General features: G+C 43.8%; 1 protein-coding gene across 1 annotated transcript; it reads left to right on the top strand.

Moving 5' to 3' along the window:
* Positions 1 to 372: 372 nt before the first annotated feature.
* On the top strand, positions 373 to 25,361 carry kcnk3a (potassium channel, subfamily K, member 3a; the record flags this gene model as incomplete). Its single annotated transcript, XM_080024578.1, has 2 exons — positions 373 to 655; positions 24,433 to 25,361. 2 exons carry the CDS (start codon positions 373 to 375, stop codon positions 25,359 to 25,361), a joined length of 1,212 nt encoding a protein of 403 aa, XP_079880704.1.

The following is a 25,361-nucleotide window of genomic DNA, read 5'->3' as shown; positions in this document are numbered from 1 at the left end:
TTCTTCACTTTTTGGTTTACAATTGCTTTGGCAATGTAAATTGAAATCGTCAATTGAGGGAGAGAGAGAGGTAGAGAGAGAGAGAGAGAGAGAGAGAGAGAGAGAGAGAGAGAGGTAGAGCTAGGGCGGAGGGTGGGGTGGAGGGGTGGTGCTGAATGAACAGCTCCCCTCTACATAAAGTGACCAGAGAGCTCCGCGCTCCGCTCATGATCCGTCCTTTCCCCCTCGGTGGATCCGCGGGACAGCCATGACCCAGCCCAGCTCCCCGTCCTCTAGACCCAGACCCAGATCCAGACCCGGACCCGGACCCGGAGCCGGACCCAGATCCCGACCCACGCCAAACCCCCTGCGGAGCCCCCAGTCGCCCTGACCATGAAGCGGCAGAACGTGCGGACCCTCGCCCTGATCATCTGCACCTTCACCTACCTGCTGGTCGGAGCGGCGATCTTCGATGCGCTGGAGTCCCAGAAAGAGACCACCCAGCGGACGGAGCTGCACCAGAGGAGGGCCGAGCTGCTGTTCACCTATAACCTGTCCCGGGAGAACTTCGAGGAGCTGGAACGGGTGGTGCTGCAGCTCAAGCCGCACAAGGGCGGAGTGCAGTGGAAGTTCGCCGGGTCCTTTTACTTCGCCATCACCGTGATCACAACTATCGGTGAGTTTTCAAACTCTCTAATGTGTTTCCCGAGGGAGCTCTCCGTGGACAGTTGACATAACATTCAATGGCATTTCTGTTCAATCTCTGTTAAATCTAGATGAAGGTCCGCATGCAGTGTATTCAATGATCATTCGTTGCATTGGCCTTTTAAATAAGCTTATAGTCTATTAAAATGGTTTAAGTAGATATTGCATTCCGTTAGGGGGCGAATGTGTCACCGTCTCAGAATAAAAGACAATTTTCCCTTTCAAGTGACTATTTGCATCGACATATCTGAAACAACTTGCCAACTTGAAAATGCCACTAGGGAGGTTTATGTTTTAGCCAAAGGTAATCACCCCCCACGTGATTTACTCCCAGACCCCACTGTCTACTAACTTTACAACTTAGTTTACACATTTAAACCCGTGATATTTGATATTGTGATATGTAAAAATGTGATATTGATGGCACATTTAAATTATAATTTTAAAATATATTATTAGAAAGTAATATAATATATATAATATAATATAAATATTAGAAAGTAAATTAAAAAGACCATATTTCCACTCTGATGGTTTGCACATGAATAAAAACATATATCTCCTTGCATTTATCTACAGAATTGTCCGTATTTCCATCCTTATCACTGGTTCTGACCTGTGTGCCACTCCTCTATGTAGTGACCAGGCCGGTGGTTTGATGTGACCTGGCTTTGTAACCCTATCCCATTTGGCCTGCTAATTGCACACCAAACCCTAACTGTGTCTGTAACAGCATTCTGTAATTGTAAGCTCACAGGCTGCCCGCTGCACTATGACTGGCTTTTCACTCCGCCATTAAGTATTAATGACAACACCAGAACCTTGCTGTTCCACTGGCCTCTTGGTGTACACCATTAACACCCTATACACTGCACTGAATTCATAATGTGGCACAGCCATGGCCCATATGGTATACTCATGTAACAAGACCAGGGAACCCTAAAAAAAAAAAAAAAAAGGAAGATTATGGACTATTATGGACTCATTTTCATCCAAGGATGTCTTAGAATGCTTAGAATGCTCAGTGAACACACAGCAGCGCTCCTCATCAAACAAACAATGCCGCTTTTTTCATAATTAGTATGCAAATAGGTCCACAGCAAAATTCCCAGCGGGCTTCAAGCCTTATGCATTCCAGTCCTATGATACAAATGATCCTCGGACCCATAAATGGTTGATTGGATCACTAGTGTGATGAATACTGCAGAGGAAATGCCTCCAGTATAGTACTATACTATACTATACTATACTACACCACACTATACTATACTATACTATTCCACACTACACTATACTATACTATACTATACTATACTATACTATACTAGAACCAAGAATCGCGATTGTGGCGTCGCCCCTTGCGGCTGCCTGCGCTAGCACCTTGTGTCGATTACGCACATTCTGGTATTTTTTGTATTTCTACAGCTTATAGATCTTATTCTGCGTAATCACCGGGTGTCATGACATTTCATTGCATATATGTATGACCGTACGTATAAGTATGTGACAAATAACCTCTTGAACTTGAACTTGAACTACTATATTATACTATACTATACTATACTATACTATACTGTACTACACTATACTATAATATACTATACTATAGTATACTATACTATACTATACTATATAACACTATACTATACTTACACCAGGACCCCAGAGGGGGTTCTATTAAGCGACCGGCTCCTAGGAGAGAGACCTTTTTGTTGTATAGCGGAGAATGTGTGAAAGTTGTGAAAGTGTGAATGTGTGAAAGTTGTTATTCTCCCTTGTAAGTCGCTTTGGATAAAAGCGTCTGCTAAATGACTAAATGTAATGTAATGTAATGAAAGCCTGGAGACGGTAGGTGCATCTCAAGGCAGCACGAGACCAACACCTGGATCCTCCTTGTTTAGATGGACGCTGAGGATGAGGGAGGAAGGGAGGTAGGGAGGGAGATAACCGAGACACCAAGCCCAGATGGTCACATACACACACACACACACACACACACACACACACACACACACACACACAAAGACAATAAGATGTAGGTACGCTTTGTTGTGTGACCATATCAGGTTGTCTCTAGCCGCTTTATTCCTCTACATAGTTTCACTGTGATGACCCCCCCCCACCTTTCCCAGCTAAGCATTTCACTTCTGCCATTGAGTTTTTGAAAGTTTAAATTGTTTCCATTGCAAGAGATAAATTTAAGATATATTGTGGGAAAGGAAAGAGAAATTAAGTCGGACTACTCTGACATTTTGGTCATTTGTAATTTCCTGTGACCATTAACATGGGAAAAATACATTTGTGCCATTACCCCTGCCCCCTCTCTAAAACACACACACACACACGCATGCACGCAGGCACGCACGCAGGCACGCACGCACACACACACACACAGGCTGAAGGTGGCGTTCTGGGTCACGTCTTGTTGTCCACAATGCCGTGAGACTCCGGATAGAGGCCCTGCATCGTTGAGCACACACACACAAACACACACACACACACACACGCACACACACACACACACACACACACACACACACACACACACACACACACACACACACACACACACACACGCATGCACACACTACATCCTGTTGCGATATACAGTAAATGTCACACAGTTGTCTTGGTAGTGATTCATTTAGACTTGCAAAACACACTCGTAAATGCTTGTAATGCGGCATGTGGCTCGAGTTGGGGGAGCGGGGGGAAACCCTTTATTCCCAAAGAGCCAGATTGACTTTGATTTCTATTTCTGAAACATTTTAACAGTTCCTGTTAAACTGTTTGCGTTCCCAGATCATTTGGCCGTTTGCCTTTGGCTGGAATTGAAAGAAAAAACGAAAAAACTGACAGGGAATGTGAAGCTGACGTCACATTGCTGGAGCAAGCTGCCATATTTGGAGGATCATTCGCATTGACTGTCCGTCTGCGTTTTTTGAGTAAAAAAAATGGCTTGGAAGTCTTATTCCGTGAAAAACCGCCACGGAAAATCTTGCAACCATCTTGCGTGAAACCTCCACCCTTCCATTGCAACCCATAGCAACCGTGAAACTTCACATTCCCTATAAAGTAGGAGAGATCTGCCAATTTGATGCTCAGCTGCTGTTCCTTGCTTTATCCTCTGTAGTCTATGAATGTGAAATCTTGGAGGAGCGAGAGCCTGAATACAGATGGAGCTGGAAGGAACGGCATGGTTGGGACTCTCAGGGAAGGCGACCGGAATGGCTCGACACTGGCGCTGATGCTCCTTTTGAGCCTCATGAACATGAGACGGAAACAAACAAAAAGTAAAAACATACATCCTCCATGGCTAGGTTCATGTTAAAGTCATTATATGTATTAACTGCTCAAAATCAATTTATTTTAAGATAGATAGATAGATAGATAGATAGATAGATAGATAGATAGATAGATAGATAGATAGATAGATAGATAGATAGATAGATAGATAGATAGATAGATAAAACCATGAGCACATCTTGACTTGGAGTCATTTCCCTTGGTTTCAGCCCTTTCAAAAACTGAACAACTTTCATCTCACCATAAAAAAAAAACCTTATTCTGCTTCTCTTCCACAGAGTAGTTAAGGATGAAAGAGGCACCATTAACTGTTCCAAAGTCAGAAAATTGAGACTAGCTGCTGTGCTGAGGTGTTTGTGTGGTGTTATGCAGGAATAATGCTATTCAGTGTTCGCAGTTTTATGAGCTTTTCTTCGATGCCTTACCTCCATGCCTGCCTTGCATAACTCGGTGTTCATGCCCTGTGCCCGCTGTGAGACTCTGCCCCCTGTGCCGCACATGGACGCACACTTAGATTGAATGTGACAGCCCTGTCCGCAATAGGCCCACGTTTTTTCTTTTGTTCAGGGGAAGAAAACGAGAATACAAATGCTCCCATGTTGCGTGTAAAAAAAACATACCTGAGGTCTCGATGGTTCCAAAATGTCATGGGACTTACTCCGCACTCAAATGGTCGTGTAAATACATTTTTTTCATTTCAATTTGAAATGAAACAATGTGTTAGCACTCCACGAGCTGGAAGATGAGGACACTCATCCTTCGCCAGGTTAGCCTTGGTGATTTTGTTTCCCGCCACTCCAACAGCGGTTCCAGAACTTTGGCCCTGAGGACCGTGATGAGGCCAATCAGGCCTTATTAGGGCTTTCTCAACGCAACTTCAATGTTGGTTTGATTTTGCCCTTGTTTTCCCAACTTCCATAAACAATATAGTTACAATCCGTAACTAATCGTTAGTGATAATAATTACTGAATGCAATGCACATGGGCACTTGGAAAGCTACTTGAAAGCAAAACCCTAACCTCCTTTCCTTTCCGCCAAAGGATGAAGGGGTTGCTTGATTGTAACACGTGTGTTTTGACTGTGTCAAATTCTCAGGACTGCTTCTAAAAATGGTGGTTAATTCATATTATCAAAGGAATAGAACCATGAATTTTGATAATTTTTTGCTCAGAATCAAGCCCCAGTTTTAGTTCCACATGCTAGAGACTGACAGAGATATAATGTATATATACTATATATATATATATATTGTGGCAGACGAGGGGGCGTGGTCTTCGTGTTGCGGGGCAGCTGTACGGGGTCTGCCTGATCAGCCTCATTAGTGCTGATTGGTCAGACCCGGCTGGGAGTTCTCTTATGTGTTGTGTGACTTGCAGTGGGGATCACGTGGTACAGGACGCTGCAACTCCTGCGGCCCAGACCGCAACCAGGGAAACCTGCACTCTGATTGTTCCTTTTATTTTATTGTCCTCGTTTTGGCCCAGGAGCCTTTTGTTTGCCATTATTTATAAAACTCTTTCGATGTCGGTGCCAGAAAGGCTCAGTCTCACTCCCTAAACCCCTACGTGTGATCAGAGACTCCTATATATATATATATATATATATATATATATATATATATGTGTGTGTGTGTGTATATACAGTATATACACTACATTGCTATATACACTTGTGTGCTTCAAGAACTGGGTCTATCTATCTATCTATCTATCTATATCCTGCCATTATTGGCTGAGAGTGCTTGTTGATGTATAGGATCTTAGGGGAGTAATGTCTGAGAAATGTTGATGGAAGAGCCTCCAGCCCACTCCGGGTCACTGAGTTCACATGGCCGGAGGAATGTTTACCTATCGCACGTCTGCTAAATGCATGGCTGCTTGAATGGAAAATTGAGTGCTTGCCTAACTCCCTAAGCAAAACACGGCCATGTATTTATTAGATATAATAATCTGCCGAGATCTGATGGGCCCCGAACCAAATATAATACCGTGCGGCGGTAGGGCTCTCTGTCGGCCTATCCACTTTAAGATTCATCCTTAGTCTGTTTATAAGAACAGACTTCTCCAGTTTTACTCTCATGAAGAAAAATACACCCCGTTTTATTCCCTATTCTAGTAAGAATCTTTGTAATCTCTTGGCATGGAACAGTGAATTGAATACACCCCTTACTTCAAGGGCTTTTAGCGAGGGTCGGACAGGTAAAGCTGTTTGATTAATGTCCTAATCCCTCCAGTGGAAATTTGAGATTAACTGGGCTGCTTGAAATGTGCTGAATGATGTCATAGGCAGGCATTGGGTGAGCATCAAGCTCAAGTTTGACCATATGATATCGGGATAGTATTTGTATCGAATATTGTGTGCTTTCACATACAAGTTTGGTCAATGACATGGTTTTCGGTTGGAAAAAAAGTCATAATTCCCCCCAAAAAGTTGCAGAAGAAGAAGTGGAGCAGAAATAAGCAAAAGTATGAAAAGAGAACCGTCCCTGATCTGTTCTGGAGAGCACGTGGATGACACGTTGTGAATTTGCACGCGGGGCTGTCACTGGACGGAATATCTCCTCTCATGGCCTGAAAAGGAAAGGTATTGGCAACGTGTGACTTGTTGCAGTGAGAAAGGGGTGTGATTCCGGGAACCGCGATTAATAAGGGCTCTGTGTTATTGCACAGGACCACACCGTGGAGGAGCATCCGAAAATTTACAAGCCTATTAACCGATAGGTTAACATGTGTGCATCGGACTCTCCAATGTGCAGCTGTAGCTCTACAGCCCTCTCTCTCTCTCTCTCTCCCTCTCTCTCTCTTTCTCTCCATTTGGAACTTGTCAACAATCGCCTGACGTAGTCATCCTCCCTCACCTTACAACTTGGTAAAGTTTCTGGCGTTAGAAGAACACTTGAGAATATGTACAACAACACATATGTAAAATCCAGCTGTAGAGAGCCAAATACCAACGACTACAATAATTGGTTTAATCCTTGTATTATGATGGACAGATTTGACCCAAATGTTAGTGTTTTTCATAAATAAAATGCTGGTTAACATATTTGATTCAGCGTGAGGCCCAGTGACTTTGCCTGATTTTGGGGTCATGAACTTGCAATGGAGTTCACATCTTCACATCTTGATGTTTTAGTTTACGTCTATAAGCACTTTGCACCCCATTTTGATGCTTCGGGCCAGTTTTGGCCACAAAGGAGAATAAGACTTTATCAACTAGCCAGGGAGCCTGCCCCTTTGTCCCTTGATGTCCATGGTGCCCTTTTTTTTTAACAGGCGCATTTCTTTTTTTTTTTTTTTTTTTTTGCGTTTTAATTTTTTGTGGGCAAGATATGCATATTCATGAAGAACACCTCCTTGACGCACGTATGATGGTGTGCACCGGGGCACTGTGATCTGAGCTCTGCTATGCGTTCCCGTGACTCAAAATAAAACAAATGAAAACAGTGTACTTATTGAAGGGAAAAAAAAATAACACTGTGCGTAACCCTCCCCCCGTCGACAGACTGAGAGAGGCAAAATTACCGGAGCTGGTTCCATGTGCCTTTTCTTTTTTTCTTTTTTTGAGCACCTGCCGCTCCTATTTTCTCAGCAAGCAGCTAGTATAAATGAGTCTCTCCCTCTCGCTCTCTCTCTCACGCTCCCTCTCTCTCTCTCTCTCTCTCTCTCTCTCTCTCTCTCTCACTCTCTCACACACACACAGACACAGACACACACACACACACACACACACACACACACACACGTACATACACAGCTCTCACCACAAACATAAACACCATCCCCTTTTATTTGAACTAAGGGTAGGCTGCTGTATTCAAAAGCTTAGCAATGGCGCATAAATAACATGAGACAGGTGCAGATCTACATTGTGGGAATTGACTGTTGCTGTCTATCCTCTGTTGAAGAAGAAGAAAACACACGGGTGGTAAGAGAGGCAAGCATGGTCCCAAACCCCCTGTGCAAGTCAACAAAAACTGTTGATCAAAATGGTGTTTTTCATGCAGTTACACCATTTTATGAGGTCAAATCTGCCTTTGAACTGTTCATACCGCAGTCAGTGGAGAGGATTATTCTGGACAACACAAACACAAATCCTTAATGTATTCATTAAAATGTGCTGTCTTTTTATTTAAAAAAGGTGAAATCAAATTACATAATTAGTTTTAGAAATTACAAAGTTACATTTGTCATCATCATTTGTCATCAGGTAGAGGCTGCTGGGGCAGCTCGTCATAATGAATAGGAAATGTTTTTATGCCAAATCTGCCCCTCATCAAATGCAAGACAAACATTACATGTTTCATATACAAAAACCATGCCAGCAAATTGAAAAAACATGCACTTTATGACCATTATGGCCAGTTTGATGAATAATTATAAATACATACATTAATAAATAAAAAATATATAAATAAAATAAAATTTAAATAAGTAAAAATAAAATATAAATAAATAAACCGGAGTCAAATTCCTTATATGTATGCGTACATACTTTGCGAATAAAACTGATTCTGATTCTGAATAATTTGTGCATACTGTGCACTTTAATGAAAAACGAGTGGTGTAATGTCAAGGGAAAGCTGTCCCATGTGGACAAAAAACTGAACTATCTGGTCAGGTTTGTCATGATAGTCAGTGAATATGCATATCACACAATTTTGAGATGACTTTTAGAGAACCGACCATTTCCGGCCAAAACAGTATTCATTGGTTAAACACTGAAACATAATGCAAGGCTTAAGGGACCCTCAACCATCTTTAGTGACGGAGATGCTAATCCGTCTCCCTCGTTAAAGATGGTTAGGAAGATGGTTGGGATTTATGGAGTCCAGCTCAATGGTGAGGGTGTTTGTGTACATGGCAAGGAGTTGTCATTTTCTTGCGTCCAGACACGGCGTGGATGCTAATGGCCTGGATCTGTCTTGGTTAACGGTTGAACACTAAATCAGGAGGTGAAGAGCTGTGTGTTTACGGTGGAGCTCGGATGGGTGGCTCTCATCACGAGCGTTATCATAACAAACCCGTGCTTATCCTCCACTCTATTTCACTGACTTTGGACAGCTCCGCACCTCTTAAGGACCAGAGAGGCGGAATGGTGTTGAACTTGCGCGTCGAGTGTTTTGGTAACCAGACAAAGGTTACTCTGCTCCCTCGGCTCCATGAATTAGAAGGATTTAGCTCTGACAGCGGCAAAATCATACGTTGCCTGGCCCGGCTTATTGTCTCCGGAGGGGGAAAATATGATTCTTCAATTTGTTTCCCAGCATCTGCTTAATCTCTCCAGAAGCCAACCTGGATGAAGTGGACCGTCACACACCGCGCTCTAATGATAATAACAATAACAGTGATAGATGAATCCCCCCCCCCCCCACCCCCAGGCCTAAGATGGAAGCACCAGCTCCCCGAAAACACATTTCATACATTCACACAAGGCCAGAAAGACCCTTGGCCGTAAACAATGAGCTGTTGACCCCTTATCTAACCCCAGTCTGTTAAATAATGCTCATGTCAGAGCTGAGAGAGGTGATGTGTGTGTTACTTCCATCACATGCTGGATGTGTGACTGCCAATGAAAGGTGGCTGGGACGCTAACTGGCAAATTGCACCATGGGGTTAAGACCACGGCCATTTCCTACTTCCGATACCGTTTGTCGTTAAAGCTGGCTTCACACCGAACCCGACAAACGAAAATAACAGACTGGAATCATTTTGTCACGCGAAACCCAGATAAAGTTCATCCGACAGCCACTTGGCCGGCTGTCAAATAACAAAATAAAAAAAGAAGAATAATCTCAGATTGTTCCAGGATGCTGGGGCACCGTATGAAGTATGCCGTTGAAATGAATGGGGAAGATTTATCCATGCATATGATATGCATATGCATATGAAAAACACAATATCTCCAGACTAGCGCTGTGGTGAAGCTAATGCAGCGTCTGTCCACTCGGCTGCCTGTCTGTCTGCCCACCATATGGGTGGCCTGCGGCAATGGAGAACCTCCCCAAGGTGAGGAGGACAGTCAAAGCGCAGTCTCCTTGAAAGACACATATTAAGCCGGTTTCACATGTGAAACCGACTTGTAATTTAGCCTTTGTGTGTTCCGACACGACTCAATATCAAGGAGACTGGGCGTCTATTTACACAAGTCGCAACATTTGTTATTTCAGACAAACGTATAAAGCGAAAAAGTCGCCACCATTTTAGCCCCGGTCTATGAATCACTTTGAAGTTAAAAGGCTCTAAAGCCAGATACCACTGTGTGATCTGAGCGTTGGAATCCTTTGTGCGATGAAGGCATTGGAGCAGGACGTGGTCTGAATAGAGTGTGAACGGGCGCCCAAGGAGGTATTACCGTAGGGCACTGATCGCCCACTTGCCGGCCAGGCACTCATTCTCCACGGTGCTGTACTTTGCTACTTTGCACTGGCTGCCCATAGAGGGCCTATTTAACCCTCTCAAATGCCTGCTGGCATGGCCCCGTCCACTGGATGTGAGGCAGATTTCCGGGTGAGGTCTGTTAGGGGACCGGTCAGAGCTGAAAAGTTCGAAATGAAGCGCCTGTAATAGCCGGCCATCCCCAAAAATCTCCTCACCTGTTTTTTTGTCTTTGGCCTTGGGCAGGCCACAATTGCCACTGCCATGTCTATCTGAGGATGCAGCTGCCTGCTGCCCAAGTGGTGCCCCAGATACCATCCCTCCCGCCGTCCAACCGCACACTTCTTTGAGTTGGTTGTCAGCTTGGCCCGCCTCAAACTCCAGGACAGCCCCCACCTGCTGCATATGGTGCTCCCGGGTATGACTGTGGATGATAACATCATCCAGGTACACAGTAGCATGTGCCGCATGCTGGTAAAGCACCCGGTCCATGAAGCGCTGAAAAGTAGCTGGGGCCCCAAACAACCCAAACAGAAGTGCGAGAAACTGGTACAAACCGAGTGGAGAAGGCTGTTTTATCCTTAGATTCTGAAGACTGAATCTGCCGGTAGCCCTAGGTCAAATCCAGTATCGTGAAAAAGCGGGCCATGCCAAGCCAATCCAGGAGTTTGTCAACCCAGTGCATTGGATAGGCATCAAACTTTGACACATCATTCACCCTGCGATAGTCCAGACAGATCTATGAGGGTTCGATACCAGCACAATTGGGCTACACTAGTCGCTGCTGGACTTCTCAATCACTCCCATGTCTAGCATGGCCTTAATCTCTGCCTGTATCACCTTTATTTTGTGCTCAGGTAAATGATAGGGCCATAAACGTACTGTCACCTCTAGGGATGTTTTGACTTGGTGGTCTATAAGGGTGGTGTGCCCTGCAAGAGGGAGGAAACATTGGCAAACCGCCACTACAAATCAGAAGCCTCTTCTCTCTGGCCCGGTGAGAGATCATCACAAGGGACTAGGATGCTTTGACTTTAGGAACTCTGGTCCCAACTCATCTGGCTCCACTACAGTTGTCGCCAGAAAGACAGAGGCTGCCTTCCTCAATGCTTTTAGGAGGTTGAGCTGGTCAGTCCCCCTGTCTGACAGTACAACCTCATAATCAACATTCCCACTCAACGTGTAACCGTTGACTGGGGAATTCCACTGAACCCCTCTGTCTTACAGCCGCTGTTGCTGTTGCTGTACCTGGAGCAAATTCTGTGACAACTGTCTAAGTTTTTCTCTCAGGTCCAGGATGTGATGAATCTCTTTTACTTGTGCTGGGACCTCCCTCCCAGCTTTCCTTAATTGGCTACAAAAAAACACTCCCCTGGGCTTTCTACTAAAGAGCAGCTCAAAGGGAAAAAAAATCCCGTGGAGGCCTGAGGAACCTCCCACACTGCAAATAACAGAGGGTCCAACCACCTATCCCAATTTCAGATATCCTCGTGTCATTAGGGGTTTCACCAACTAGTCAACTAGTCGACTACTATAACCACAAGTCAGTGCTGTTGGCAGCAGCCGACTAGTCGTGGACAACATATTTTTAGTCAAGGTCACCAGATTTACAATAATTATTCTATTAGTAAAATAATTATATATATATATACGTACGTACATATACAATATACATACACATGTATGTCCTCGAGATATATATATATATATATATATATATATATATATATATATATATATATATATATATATCTCAAGGACAGCGGGCTGACTTCCACGCCTCCATGGTCCCTGTTCAAGTGTCACTTGTGGAAAGCTCTGTCCCCAGACCCGGGATCAGGTAGGGAGACGGGGACTTCCTAGCAGTGAGGTGCCGACATGGCAGGGTTTTCATTATAAGCAAACAACAAAAAGGCTCCCTGACCAAACGTGAACATAAATCATTAATCAGATTTCTCAGGGCACGACAGTGATCCGCTCTGCGATCTGGTCCGCAGGCTCATGGATCCTGCACCACGCGATCCTCACTGCAAGACAAATAACACACAAGAACACTCTCCCAGCTGACTCAGACCAATCAGCGCCAGCGGGCTGATCGGCTGAGTCAGAACAGCTGAGGCGTGACATAGCCTGCGCTTTAACCCGCAGACCCCGGCTGAAACACCGCCCCCTCATCTGCCACAAATATAATATGATATATGATATAATATGATATAATATGATATAATTACACAATACAATATCATATACAGTCACACAATATAATCTGATACAGTTGTAGAGTAAACAGGAAAACAAGACACCGTACAGGATGGGTTGGAGCCAGATGGAGCAGCAAGACGAGCCGTACAGCCCGAGGTTCATGTAACACTTTAGCGAGATCCATTACCTGATTTAATTGCATCCGAGGCTGCCGGTCGCCGTGCCAGGTGACACGCGACATGCTCAACAATATGGCACCCAGCCCAGCGAGGGAGCTCAGCCAGTGTGGTGTTGGCTATCTACACCTCCACACACACACACACACACACACATACACACACACACACACACATTTGGATTTGGATTGCGGTCAAAATAATATTTGGAAATCCACAAGTGTTGCTTTTATCCAGCTTGGAGTAGCAAGACGAGAGGGTTCCTACATAATCTAGCTGAGTGCTCGTGAACATTAGAATGAATTGACTTCAACTTGAGGAGGGCTTTTAATTTTCTAAGCAGGCTGACGATGTCAATCCAACACTCCGAAATTCTGGATTTCTGGATTTTCTGTATTATTTTTCTCATATTTATCTGCCGCTCCGTGTATTTGCACACGCCCCGAGGTCATTCCAGGTCTGTTTAGCTTCTGCTCTCTCTCCTTGTGTGTAAAACGATTTGTGTGTGTGTGTGTGTGTGTGTGTGTGTGTGTGTGTGTGTGTGTGTGTGTGTGTATCCGCCAATCTACCGACCCAATTCCTTTAGAGCTTCCCTTGGCTGAGCTTATGGCATCTGGTTCCTGAAAGCCACTCACAGCTGAGCGGGTGCTGGGACACGGACACATGGAGGTCTATCGGTGGAATTGGGCGGCGGCGGTGGTGGCGGTGGTGGTGGGGCGAGAGAATACACATCTCAAAATTCGAGGATGAGCCAGATAGATAGATAGCTAGATAATGGGTGAATGATAGAAGGGGAAGGAGGGATGGCGAACGGAATGGGGGCCAAGTGAGAGGGAAAAGAGCCAGAGGGAGGGAGGCGGGTTGGTGGGTGGTAGCAAGACAGGCAGCAGCTATTTTTAAAGAGAGCTTACAGCTGAATAAAACATCAAACTGCCGCTGTGCAAATTAGTATGAAATCACAAGGCGGCCATGAAATAACCATGGCTAAACAGCGATGGCTCATCCGTGACCTCCCATTACCCCACAATACATGGTCGGTGTTTTTTAAACATAATTTAGAAATGTCTGTGCGGCGTCTGGTCCCAGGTGTCAGAGGCGTTCAACTCTAAGTTTAGGTGGAAGAGCGGGAGAGTGATAAAGGAAACGTGGAACACTGCACAATCCAGATTGTGCACCCGGTCCCCGAATCCCTGAATTTAGCTCTTCCAGAAAACAAGAGGTTTTTTTCTACGTGGCCCGTCGCTGTCTTTCCGTGCTCACCCATGCGGTGCAGGTGACAAGTCCACTGCACATGACTGCGCTCAGTTCCGGGGCTCATCAAGCATGTGGCGGCAAGATAATATTGTGCTCGGGGGTCATCACTCAGGTCATTAGATATCTATGGCTTTGCCGCCGCGTGCTTGTTTTGATATAATGAACTATTGATTTGGTGAGACAGAGGACAAATGTATTTATTTGGCTCTTCTGCCAGCTCGTCACCACAGGAAAGATTCATCCCATAGAGCAACAAAAAAACATACACATCTTAATTCTATATGAAGGGAAAATTATCCTGTTGAATTGAATGTAGAATTCACATGTATCAGTTCTGATCCTTGTTTACATTGGACTTCCTACCCCTAAGGTTTTTTTTTTTCCCCCGTAAATGATCGACGCAGATAACACATTTGATACATCCGCTCTTTGAGGTGACCGACTAAAAGCCCGAACACATACCGAAAAAGTTTGTGCATAAGAAATGACTACAACTTAAGACTTTCTACTTTCCACTAGATTACGATTAAATGAGATTGGTTTTCACAAAAGACGACAACACCAAACAACCATGACAAAAAAGTAATTTCTGTGCTGAGGGGGAAGAGATTTGGGGATAAAAACTTCAGTGAGACCAGAGAGCATGACCGAGGAATTGCTAAATAGATTTCTGACAGACAACTCTAAGATTTACTTTAATTGGATAGAAGAGTAGAGCCCAAGAGGTGAATGCAGGGGAGGAGAAGGGAGGCTGTCCCCTTATGAGCGTGGAAGCGTGTGGCACGGTCAAGTTGTCTTACAGACAGCATAATTTATGGACTTTTTCCCCCTATGCGGTGTGATTCCTAGCCTGTCGTGATGCTCACCATCCCCATTTCCTGCCACATTTCATCCTCTTCCTCACTCCTCCTCCTCCTCCTCCACCTCCTCCTCTTCCTCCCTCCCTTATCTCCTTCCCCTTCTCCTCTGTTTTCTCAACCTTCGCTGCTCAGCACCCACTTCCCTATTCCCCCACTCAATCCGGCTGTGTTGTTGTCGTGGCAATAATGGCCGTGCATCAGGTACATAAATCACGTGATCTATATTCAATTAGTCAATCCTCCCAGGAGTCTCTCACACTCGGCTCGGAATGCCGCGCTGTTCGCTGACCTCATGGAAAACTCTGTCCTGCCAAGGTTTTCCGCACATATCCCCAAAAAAGGAACCTCAGGAGCACGTTTGGAAATAGACCCCGGTGGAAGAGTTTTTCTTTTTTTTCTTCCTTTCTATCTTTCTTTACTCCTCCCTCAGTGAAACCAAAACAAAGGACATCCACGGCTGAGGGATAGTGTAGTGTTTATTTTTCTGCTGTAGCATGTGGAACGTGTGTGTTAGTGTGTGCATGTCTGTGTGTGTATACAATTGTTTGTATAAATGGGCAAAATACTTGAATAGGCAACATTATTCGGGCATTCAGATAACGAGGACACTTTCATGTCCTCATAATCTGAATGTCCTATTTATTGTGTTGCATATGTGGTTTAAAGGGAAAAAATACCACTCACCATCATTAATAGGACATTAGGATGATGAGAACGTCCTCAAAAATAATAAAATTAAATAATAATGTAATAATAATTAAATAATCTGAATGTCTGATTAATCCTGTTTCTAAGCATTTACAAGTCATTTTTAGCTATTTTTTATGCATCTTCCTAAATTACTCTCAAGATTCAAAATGTTTTTCGAAAGGTTTTTCTAGATGACCCTATAAACTGCCTCTACCTGAATTTGTGTGAGTGCGTGTTCTGTGTGTGGGTCTCTGCTCTCTGATCTAAGCCCTGGCTCGCTTCTGTGTTTTGGCTGGTGATGTCATCGGGCCTCAGCTGTGCGCTGGATGGGAGCACATGCTCCCAGGCCCGATTTGGAGCGCGCAGAGAGGGTAACCGAGTTAAAGCAAACCCAGACGGACGCTTTGCCAACGCGCTGTCGTCGCTGGCACAGCATCAGTTTGTCCGTGATAAATGCTCATTCTCTCTTTTTCTTTTTTATTCTCTTTCTCTCTCTCTCTCTCTCTCTCTCTCTCTCTCTGTCTCTCTCTCTCGCTCTCTCTCTCTCCCTCTCGCTCTGTCGCTCTCTCTTCTCTCTCTCGATGCACACGGACCACATGTGTGATCCAACTGCTCGAATAGCTGAAGAAGCAAGCTTGACTATCGGGTGCTATGTGTTTTCAAGTTCCCATTTCCTGGAAAATCATAAATTATTGCCGAAACTCCCTATTACGCTCTCTGACGGATCGCTAAGGCGCCATGAAATGTGAAATTAAATGTTCACACGGTTTGACTAAATACAGTTACTTGCTTTTCAAACTAAGTCAACTCGACAAAAGAAAAACAGCCCCAAAAAATGTCACAATATAAATATTTTCCTATTTGTATACATACTGCACAAGCAGTATGTCTTTCTTAGAGATTATAATTAATAATGTATTAAATTCGCATAAAACAAGACGTTCCAGAATCTCACTCATTTATCAGCCAGGCTTAATTTTACACAGGAAACAATAGATAGATAGATGGATAGATAGATAGATAGATGGATAGATAGATAGATAGATAGATGGATAGATAGATAGATAGATAGATAGATAGATAGATAGATAGATAGATAGATAGATAGATAGATAGATAGATAGATAGATAGATAGATAGATAGATGGATAGATAGATAGATAGATAGATAGATAGATAGATAGATAGATATTTCTTGTACTAAATGCATTTGACCACCAAAAGGCTTATTGCCCTTGATCGATATCTCATTTAAAATAAATGAAGACAACCCATGAATAAATAACCCATTTTTAGAAACATGACTCATTGACTCACTCATTGACTGTTACCATTGTGTTGATTGTGGTTTGGATAAAACTTATTCCCAGAAATGGTTGCTCTAAAACACATTAGAGACACGATAAGTTGGGAGCAGCTGTCTGCAAGGCCTTATGGGTCAAGAGGCCCAACAGGCTAATGGAGGGAGGTGGGAGGACCAGAGCCATGTTTGACAGACTGAGTAAACAATCACAGGGTCGTCTGGAGTTTGAGGTGTCCATGACTAAGAACTGATGGTCCAGGGCTTTAGATGGAAATGGAACATTAGTCGTGGGAAATGCTGCGGAGGTCTTTGGGTGTGGTCCATGAAAAAGGGGGGCTGGGGTAAAGAGACGCAGAGTTCTGTCCTGTGGCTCTGATGTTTTTTTTTCGCTTGGCACAGCTGGACGCCGGAGAGAGAAAGAGTTCAGTGGAGAAGATGTGCTGAGGGAGGCACAGAAACTGATGTTGAAAGACAAGCCTGTGCAACATTTATGGAATGGACGCTGTTTATTTGTCCAGAATTACTGAGCGTTTCCCCGGTTCTCGTGGTATTTTAGTGATGCGTAAAAGCACATCAGAGTGACGTCTTGTTCAGACGCTAGAGTGGCCACCTGTTAGTTGGAAACTAGGCTAACCATGTACGGTTAAATATTGTTATTTGGTGAAGTACGACTGAATATACTGTATATACATATATATACTATATTTTATAATTATATATTTCATTGGAACATAACTTTAATAAAAAACATTTATTCCGTGAACTGGTTCTCCAGTAATATTTCTCCAGCAGTGCTGTAGACTAACTACTTGGAGCAACTCTAGACATTGCTTGAGTTGAGTTATTGAAGGAGATCTATAATGAAAAACTCCCTTTTTCAGTGCTTGTGCACATACTGTACACTTAGGTCTCTGATGGGCCTACTAACACATAAACTGTGAAATAAGGCAACCCAATGAGTTGTTTGTGAGCTGCCTATATCAGAAAACATGTGATCCAACAAGCCGTTCAGATTTGGGGCCTCATTAGAATTAGAACCGACCCCCATCTGAGTGACTCCACCTATGGCTGGAGAACTACCAAGCGCATGTGTATGTGTGTCTTTTTCTCATAAAGAAAAAAGGTATGAAGTAGGTTGAATGAAGGCTGCGCGTGATCTGCTGCGCGTTTATCCAAACAAAACCAATAAAAACAGTGTTTTTATTGTAGATGTATTTATTTATTTATATAGATTCAGCAACTGGATTGCTTATTTCTCAAATTTGTTCAGAAACAGATTTTGGTGTACTGCTTAGGTGAAATAAGTGAACATTTATGTACTTCATACAAGGGAACCCTACTACTCATGCCCAAACCCCATTGGCTCACAGAACTGGGGCAAACAGTTCCGGAGCGAGCGTGGGGAGCAGTAGCTTACTTTAATTTAAATCGAGACACACACTGAAACAGACCATCCTGGAAGAGGATGGTTTTGAGTCATGTAAGAATGGCTAGAATGCATAATTTGAGCGATATTTTCAGCAACAAAAAAAAAGTAAAAACTTTAAAGACATGTTTTGGGGAATTCAGAGACCTACCTGTTGAAAAGGAGCATAATATGGCGCCTTTAAGTAATTATTTTTTTTCTTGGTCACTTAAGAAGTGGGAATACTTCTGAGGATGCTGTTCTTTTTGTGAATATTCATCCATATCAACAGTTTACTGACCATAGCTCACTTTAACTGGTTTATTAAATTCATCACAAACTTTCAATTCTTGCCTGTACTTGATCTTTGCTGTTAAAGGCAAAGAACAAGTTTGTTGAAAGTTTGTTGTTCTTTTAGAGAAAATATACCATCCAGATTGTTTAATACTTTCGCAATAGTCGATTCAACAGACCATTCACAGCAGCGGCAGCAATCTTGGTAAGGTCCCTCAGCAGAACCCTAGATTAGCCCCATAGATTAGATAAACAGTTGTGATTGGCCCGGCCCTGGCAAGATGGGGTGGAAATCTGTTTGAAAGGGAGAAAACAGAGCTTGCAGATTCGGCTGGTTCAAGAGGTTCAAGAGGTTTATTCGTCACATACATATATGCAGTGAAATGTAATATATATATATATATATATATATATATATTATTTTTTAATTTTTTTTAATTTTTATTTATTTATTTGTATTTTTTTCCAAGTATAGTCTGGTCCCCAGGCTATATGGAAACAGTATCAGATATCCAAGATTTATTAAATTTTTTTTTGTTAGAAAATAATGTTATTGATTACCACTTTAAGGGATGCATTTAATGGAGGGTAATAGTACTTGAATAGTACGACTTGTTCCAAGTAGCCTTTTCACTTTTGCCTCTGTCTTAAACTGAACCCACTACCAAAACAAAAGGCTTATTCCTACTCGACCATGACTCCTTGTGTAGGCTGGCCCTCTGGGGTGTCCGACGTCTCTGGAAATATTAGTGTTGACACCGCTACCGGCATGCTGCGTATTGAGCTGCTTCCCTCCGGTGGTGCTCCAGAGGTTCTGATAACTTTCCACGGGATTCAGTAATACTGACAACATGAGGTGTGTGTCTGCTGGATGTGGGGGTGTTTAGCTGTTGACACTTATAGTCAGTGTTGGGCAGTACAGTAATAATATTACTTTTCCCAGTAACGAGTAGTGTAGCCAATTACTAATAACATTTCAGTTTTAATATTACAGTAACCCCCCCCCCCCCCAAAAAAAAAAAGACTAAAAAAACAAACTTAGTTACAAACTTACTTTTTTTGATTCATTTTCGTAATTGTTGTGCCACATTTTGAGTTTCCGCGAGAAATCATTGCTATCATTTGGAGTATATCTGCTGTACCTCATAACAACAACACGCTCATGTGATAGTACAGCTGCACGTACGGCACTGCCCCTAAGCTATGTTGCAAATCAACGGGAGAACTGCTTTACGGCAATATTTTACGTCACGGTACATCTGCACACGGGAGCGAGTGTAAGTGTAAACAAACGTCGTTGGAGGGAACGTGATGCTTCGGGAAATGACTCATTTGATGGATCATGGATTATTACAAAATTTGTCCATCTGCTACCACGCCGCGACTACATGAGTCAATCGCGTTTTAGGACATGTAGAAGACACGGGTAGCGTCAGTAGTTTAAGTAATAGTAGAAAAGTAATACAGTAGTAGAAAAGTAATATAACAAGTAGTGTAACGGGTTACTGTTGGTAGGGAGCAATAAGTAAAGTAATATTACTTTTGTATTATTATAAATATTTACATTTACATACAGCATATATTTGGTGGCCCCATAGATAGATTCATCACCTCTTCAGAATCATGCCCTATTATGAGGGAGTTGATATACAGCTTGTGCTCCTTTGCTCGTCGCCGAGGACAAATTGTGCCTTGTAATCAATGAAAATGTAATAGACTGAGAGAGAGCTGGAGCCCTAACAGGCACATTATGCCATTCTTTGATGTATTTTCAAAGCCCCCTTTTTATCTCAACCTAATTAATCAGCGTAATGAAGATGTTTTGATGCATAAGGAGCTACTTTGGAGACAGACATCACAGGGAGGCAACTGGCCACTCTCATCTCTGGACAGGAACCGGCAGCCACGAGACGGAGGTGAAAAGTCCACCCGAACATCCGTGGACTGACTGACTGTCCATCGCAGCGATGGTGGAGTGTATCAGAGAGGTTATTTTAGCATCTGAGTGAAAGTAAATGTGGCACAGCGCTGGATACAGCTGATCTCATGCCGGTTACGTTTGGTTTCTGGGGGAGGGGGATTAAAAACTGTGGAATGATTCAGGCCGCCGGATTGTGTAACAAGGTGTTATGGGCCCCGGCTGAGGTAGTAATTTACAAATGGAGGGCAGCCTTTCAGAAACAGATGAAATATATATATATATATATATTTTTTATACAAAGAAATTATCCAATTTCTTTGTAGAACGGCTTATTTTCTTGGAATTTAAAATCAGCACCTGGCCTGTTCCTCCAGGCATTAGCTTGAACCGTTGGTGAATCATGATTCAATAATTAGAGGCAGCCACGTCGAGGGGATGAGAAAGTGAAGTAGGGTGCACCTGTGCTCCGCTGACCTTTCTTAAGCTCTCTCCTCGTTAGTGTGGCCTAATAGGTCTTTTGGAAAAGGCTGTTATCACTTTTCAAATGTTATGGGATTTTCATATTTCCCTTTCACATGATAAATGACAAATGATTTCCTGGGACACAGCCTCAGTCGGCAGTGAAGGCTTTGATGTCTGTTTTTTATTGTTTTAGTGTTAGTCAGCTACTCCTAACACAAATCGAGGAAGTTTTATTAATCAGGAATCGCTGGTCAATTAGGTCGTCTCTCTCTCTCAAGTCTTATATGCACAAGTAGATCCCTTTGTAATGACCCCAGCTGGCTCATGAAAGAAAGTGATACAGCATCCAGTCTCAAGATACAAACTCCTCCTTCGGACCTCATCCAAAACCGGCGAGTTGACATTTTCCACTCGGCCAGTTTGGGGAATGAGCAAATTCCATGACCTGCCCTGGTGGCTTCCCCCGCCGCATGTCAGGCTTAGCAGCCTCAGACACCCTGTCACATGACAACGTCATCATGAGTAGGAAATGGATGTGGTACGTGTGGGCGGAAGGGTAGGGAGGGGTTGAGGGTAAGCCTGTCACATGGAACTCTTCACTCTCACACAAGAGGAGTGCCGCCCCGTCGCCTCCGGCTTCTGCGTCTATTGCTGATGAGTGCCGCTGTCGCTGCGGTCATCTCGGCCTCCTGCTGAGATGCTCCCCGGTCCTGACAGCTCCTGACAGCTCCTGAGCTCAGGAACTGCCTCCCTTGTTTACCTGGACCCAGCGTCTGTTTGAGACCGACAAATGGCATATCAGCTGGGTTAATGTGTCAGGAAGTCTACTGGCCATAGAATCCAAATGCAGATAAGTTTTAACAGAGTTCACTAAAGGCTGGGGAAGAGTACAGGTGAATCTAGGAAGAACAGGCTGGCAGAGGAAGTTGGTGGCTGACCAGCTGGAGCTGGAAAGACTGGATGCTCCGGAACAGGTGACTGGTAGGGACCAAAACAGGGAGGCTAGAAGTGTGGTTGATAGTCAAAACAATCTGGCACCAGAGATAAGGAACAACAGAGCTTAAACGTGGGTCTTAATTGCAGGCAGCTGCTGTTCCCAGAATGCAGTGAGTCTGATAGCTGACGAGCATCAGCTGTGGAACCAACACCAGCAGAGGATAGTGATCGGGAGAGAAAAAAGGGGAAAGAGACCCCACCAAACACTTAGATTCACACCAAAACTGAAAATAAAAGAAAACTACACTCACACAGGTCATGGGGGAGCAAGCTGGTTAGGTGTGACACAACATCTCATTATAGTACAGATAACTATGCAGTTACCGTACTAAAGATCATAACAGGGCTATTGACAATAACTCTAAAAGTGTACAAAAGAGCTGATGACTTTCTTCTGCTGTGTCGTCTTCCAGGTCCTTCGCTGGAGGCATTGTGGAAGTGGCATTCGGGGAAGAAAATAGAACACTATTGATGCATTTGAAAAGATTCTGTCATTTTTGAACAAGGAACTCAGTGAAAAAAAAAATTCAGAGTTCCCTTCTATTGACACATCTATCTTCATAATGTGCGACCAAGAGGCATGACGAATATAACTGCACATTGAAATGTGACACATTTCTCATTAGGTTCAAATGCATTCCCTTTCACACAAAGGCAAACATGAAAATTTTCTTTTGGATATTTTGCCTGTGCTAGTTTTCAAATATTATGTTTGGGCCATAAAGTGCATTAACATTCATAGATCAAAGCTAAAGCTTGGAGGAGGGAGCCTGAGGAAGTGGGAGCACAGTCTTGCTGAATAGAAAACAGACGGCAGAATTCTGGGTAAGCACTATCTACTGGCCAGGGGCCTAGACAAAAAAATCTCAAATTACTTGAGAAGAGACAGATTACATGGCGTTGTGAGAAATTGAACATATTCTCCCTATCGCACAGTTTGTGCTTAGGGTCATCAATTTGCTAGTGAATCTGTTGAAGAGTCATTACTCTGTGGCGGTGTGGGCAGAATTAAGCTAAACAGGATACTCATGAGAGCAAAATGTCCATTCCTTGTCCAGTCACGAGAAAATGGAAGGACAAATCCTGTGCAGGGACAAGACGAAAGACATTATGATAACGTCAAAGGACCAAATGAGGACTCTTCACACCCTGAAAAGGTGCTCCGAGCCAAGCACTTTATTTTTTTTCTTTCTAAGAGCAGGTATAGATCACATTTAATGGCTATTGGTGTGGCGGCACAACTGGCAAAAGCCTTAAACAAATTTAGCCACAGACAGACAGATGGCTGAACCACACAGGTTAGTGTCAAAATAAAATGTCAGAGAAAGTAAATCAAGCCCGAGGGAAATTATGTTCAAAATGCTGCATGGCCTTTTCCATTTGCTCATCCCAACATTATCAAGAGTCCATCTCCTGGCCTCTGCATGCAACAGGTCCACCTGTGGGATCACATTTCCCATTTCAATGGCACTGTCTAAGTGTGGGGTGGGAGGCAATATCTTATCCCGCGATCGAGATGAGGAGATGACATTATAAGCTAAAATTTGCCTGTGGCTGCTTGAGAGGTACATTTATAACTCGAAATCTGAGGCTCTTTTGGACCAAGGTTCAACACTTCTGAATATTTCATAAGGAATTTAATATCTTCTATGCAGATGTTTTCTATGAGACTAAAATGATTTATCCTGAAAAATATTTATAGTGCTTCTATGCAAGAGTGTGAGAGTTATTCTTATGAGGGAGAGAGAGTGTAAAACTGTTGATGATTATTCATGAGTAAGGATGAGTTGATTGGACTGGAGTGAGCCAGTTGATGTTTTAAATTTCCAGGAGTAACATTAATAGGGAGACTCACATTCCCTTTTTTTAATTGCCCATGCAATAAGGTTAATACGTTTTTAGCTCATGGACTGAAATCGTGATATGATAGGGCCGATGCTATATAGTTGGTCTATTTGCTATTTACTTATTTATTAGGTGTGTCATACAGTATCTTCAACATTCTGCCTTATTTGGGGTATAAACCACGATGCACATTTCTTATACATACTAGGACTTCTCTAGTTCACACCTACATTCAAAAACTGAAGTTCAATTAATTGATAACATCGTTTTTCCTTTCTACAGACCAAATTGGTATGTAAGTACAAATACATTAAGGAGGGTAGCTTATGGGATCTTAAACACTTATTTTCTATTCAAGACTGTGGTTAGGAACAGGTTTCCTCAATGACCCAAGTGAACCCATACAGTCATAATTGCCATTGTTATTTATTTACAATCTTTGTTTTACTCTAGAAAACAACATTATTACTTGTGGTCATTTCCAACCTGGCACTGTACAATTACATCTCTACTTGCATCCGTGCAGTGGATTGATGAGAATTTCCATCAGCTTTCCTCTCCCAAGCATATTATTATAAGATCCACACACCTGCAGTTTTGATTGGTTTGTGAGATTGTCTTTACTTAACATGTGCACTCTGTCTCTCTCCCTTCAGGATATGGCCACGCGGCACCTAGCACAGATGGAGGTAAGGCGTTCTGCATGGCCTATGCCCTGCTGGGCATCCCGCTCACCCTGGTCATGTTCCAGAGCCTGGGCGAGCGCATCAACACCTTCGTCAGGTACCTGCTCCACCGGCTGAAGAAGCGTCTGGGCATGCGACGCACCGAGGTCTCCATGGTCAACATGGTGATCATAGGCTTTATATCCTGCATGAGCACGCTGTGCGTTGGTGCTCTGGCCTTCTCCCACTTTGAGGGCTGGAGCTTCTTTCACGCCTACTACTACTGCTTCATCACGCTCACCACCATCGGCTTCGGGGACTACGTGGCGCTGCAGAATCACGAGGCACTGCAGAAGAAGCCGGAATACGTGGCGTTCAGCTTCATCTACATCCTGACGGGCCTGACCGTGATTGGAGCCTTCCTCAACCTGGTGGTGCTGCGCTTTATGACCATGAACGCAGAGGACGAGAAGAGGGATGCCGAGCAGCGGGCGCTCCTAGCACGGAATGGTCAGCCGGGTGGGCGCAGAGGCTGCTCCATGGACCCCACATCCTGCTCCTCCACGCCCTTAGGGTGCGCCAGTGGGAGCGCAATGGGGGGCGGCGGGGGCAGTGGGAGCGGGGCGGCAAGCCGGGGCCTGCGTAACGTTTACGCTGAAGTTCTCCACTTCCAGTCCATGTGCTCCTGCCTGTGGTACAAGAGCAGAGAGAAGCTGCAGTACTCTATACCCATGATCATCCCACGGGACCTCTCCTCCTCGGATGCCTACATGGAGCAGGGGGAGGCCTTCTCCAATCCCCTGCACTCCAACGGGTGTGTGTGCAGCCTACAGCGGCACTCGGGTATCAGCTCCGTGTCCACTGGCCTGCACAGCATCAACACCTACAGGGGACTCTCTAAACGCCGAAGCTCCATCTAA

Source organism: Zeus faber, assembly GCF_960531495.2.
Source record: "Zeus faber genome assembly, chromosome: 2".
NCBI classification, from domain to species: Eukaryota; Metazoa; Chordata; class Actinopteri; order Zeiformes; family Zeidae; genus Zeus; species Zeus faber.
This window is presented reverse-complemented; position numbering and strand designations above follow the sequence as displayed.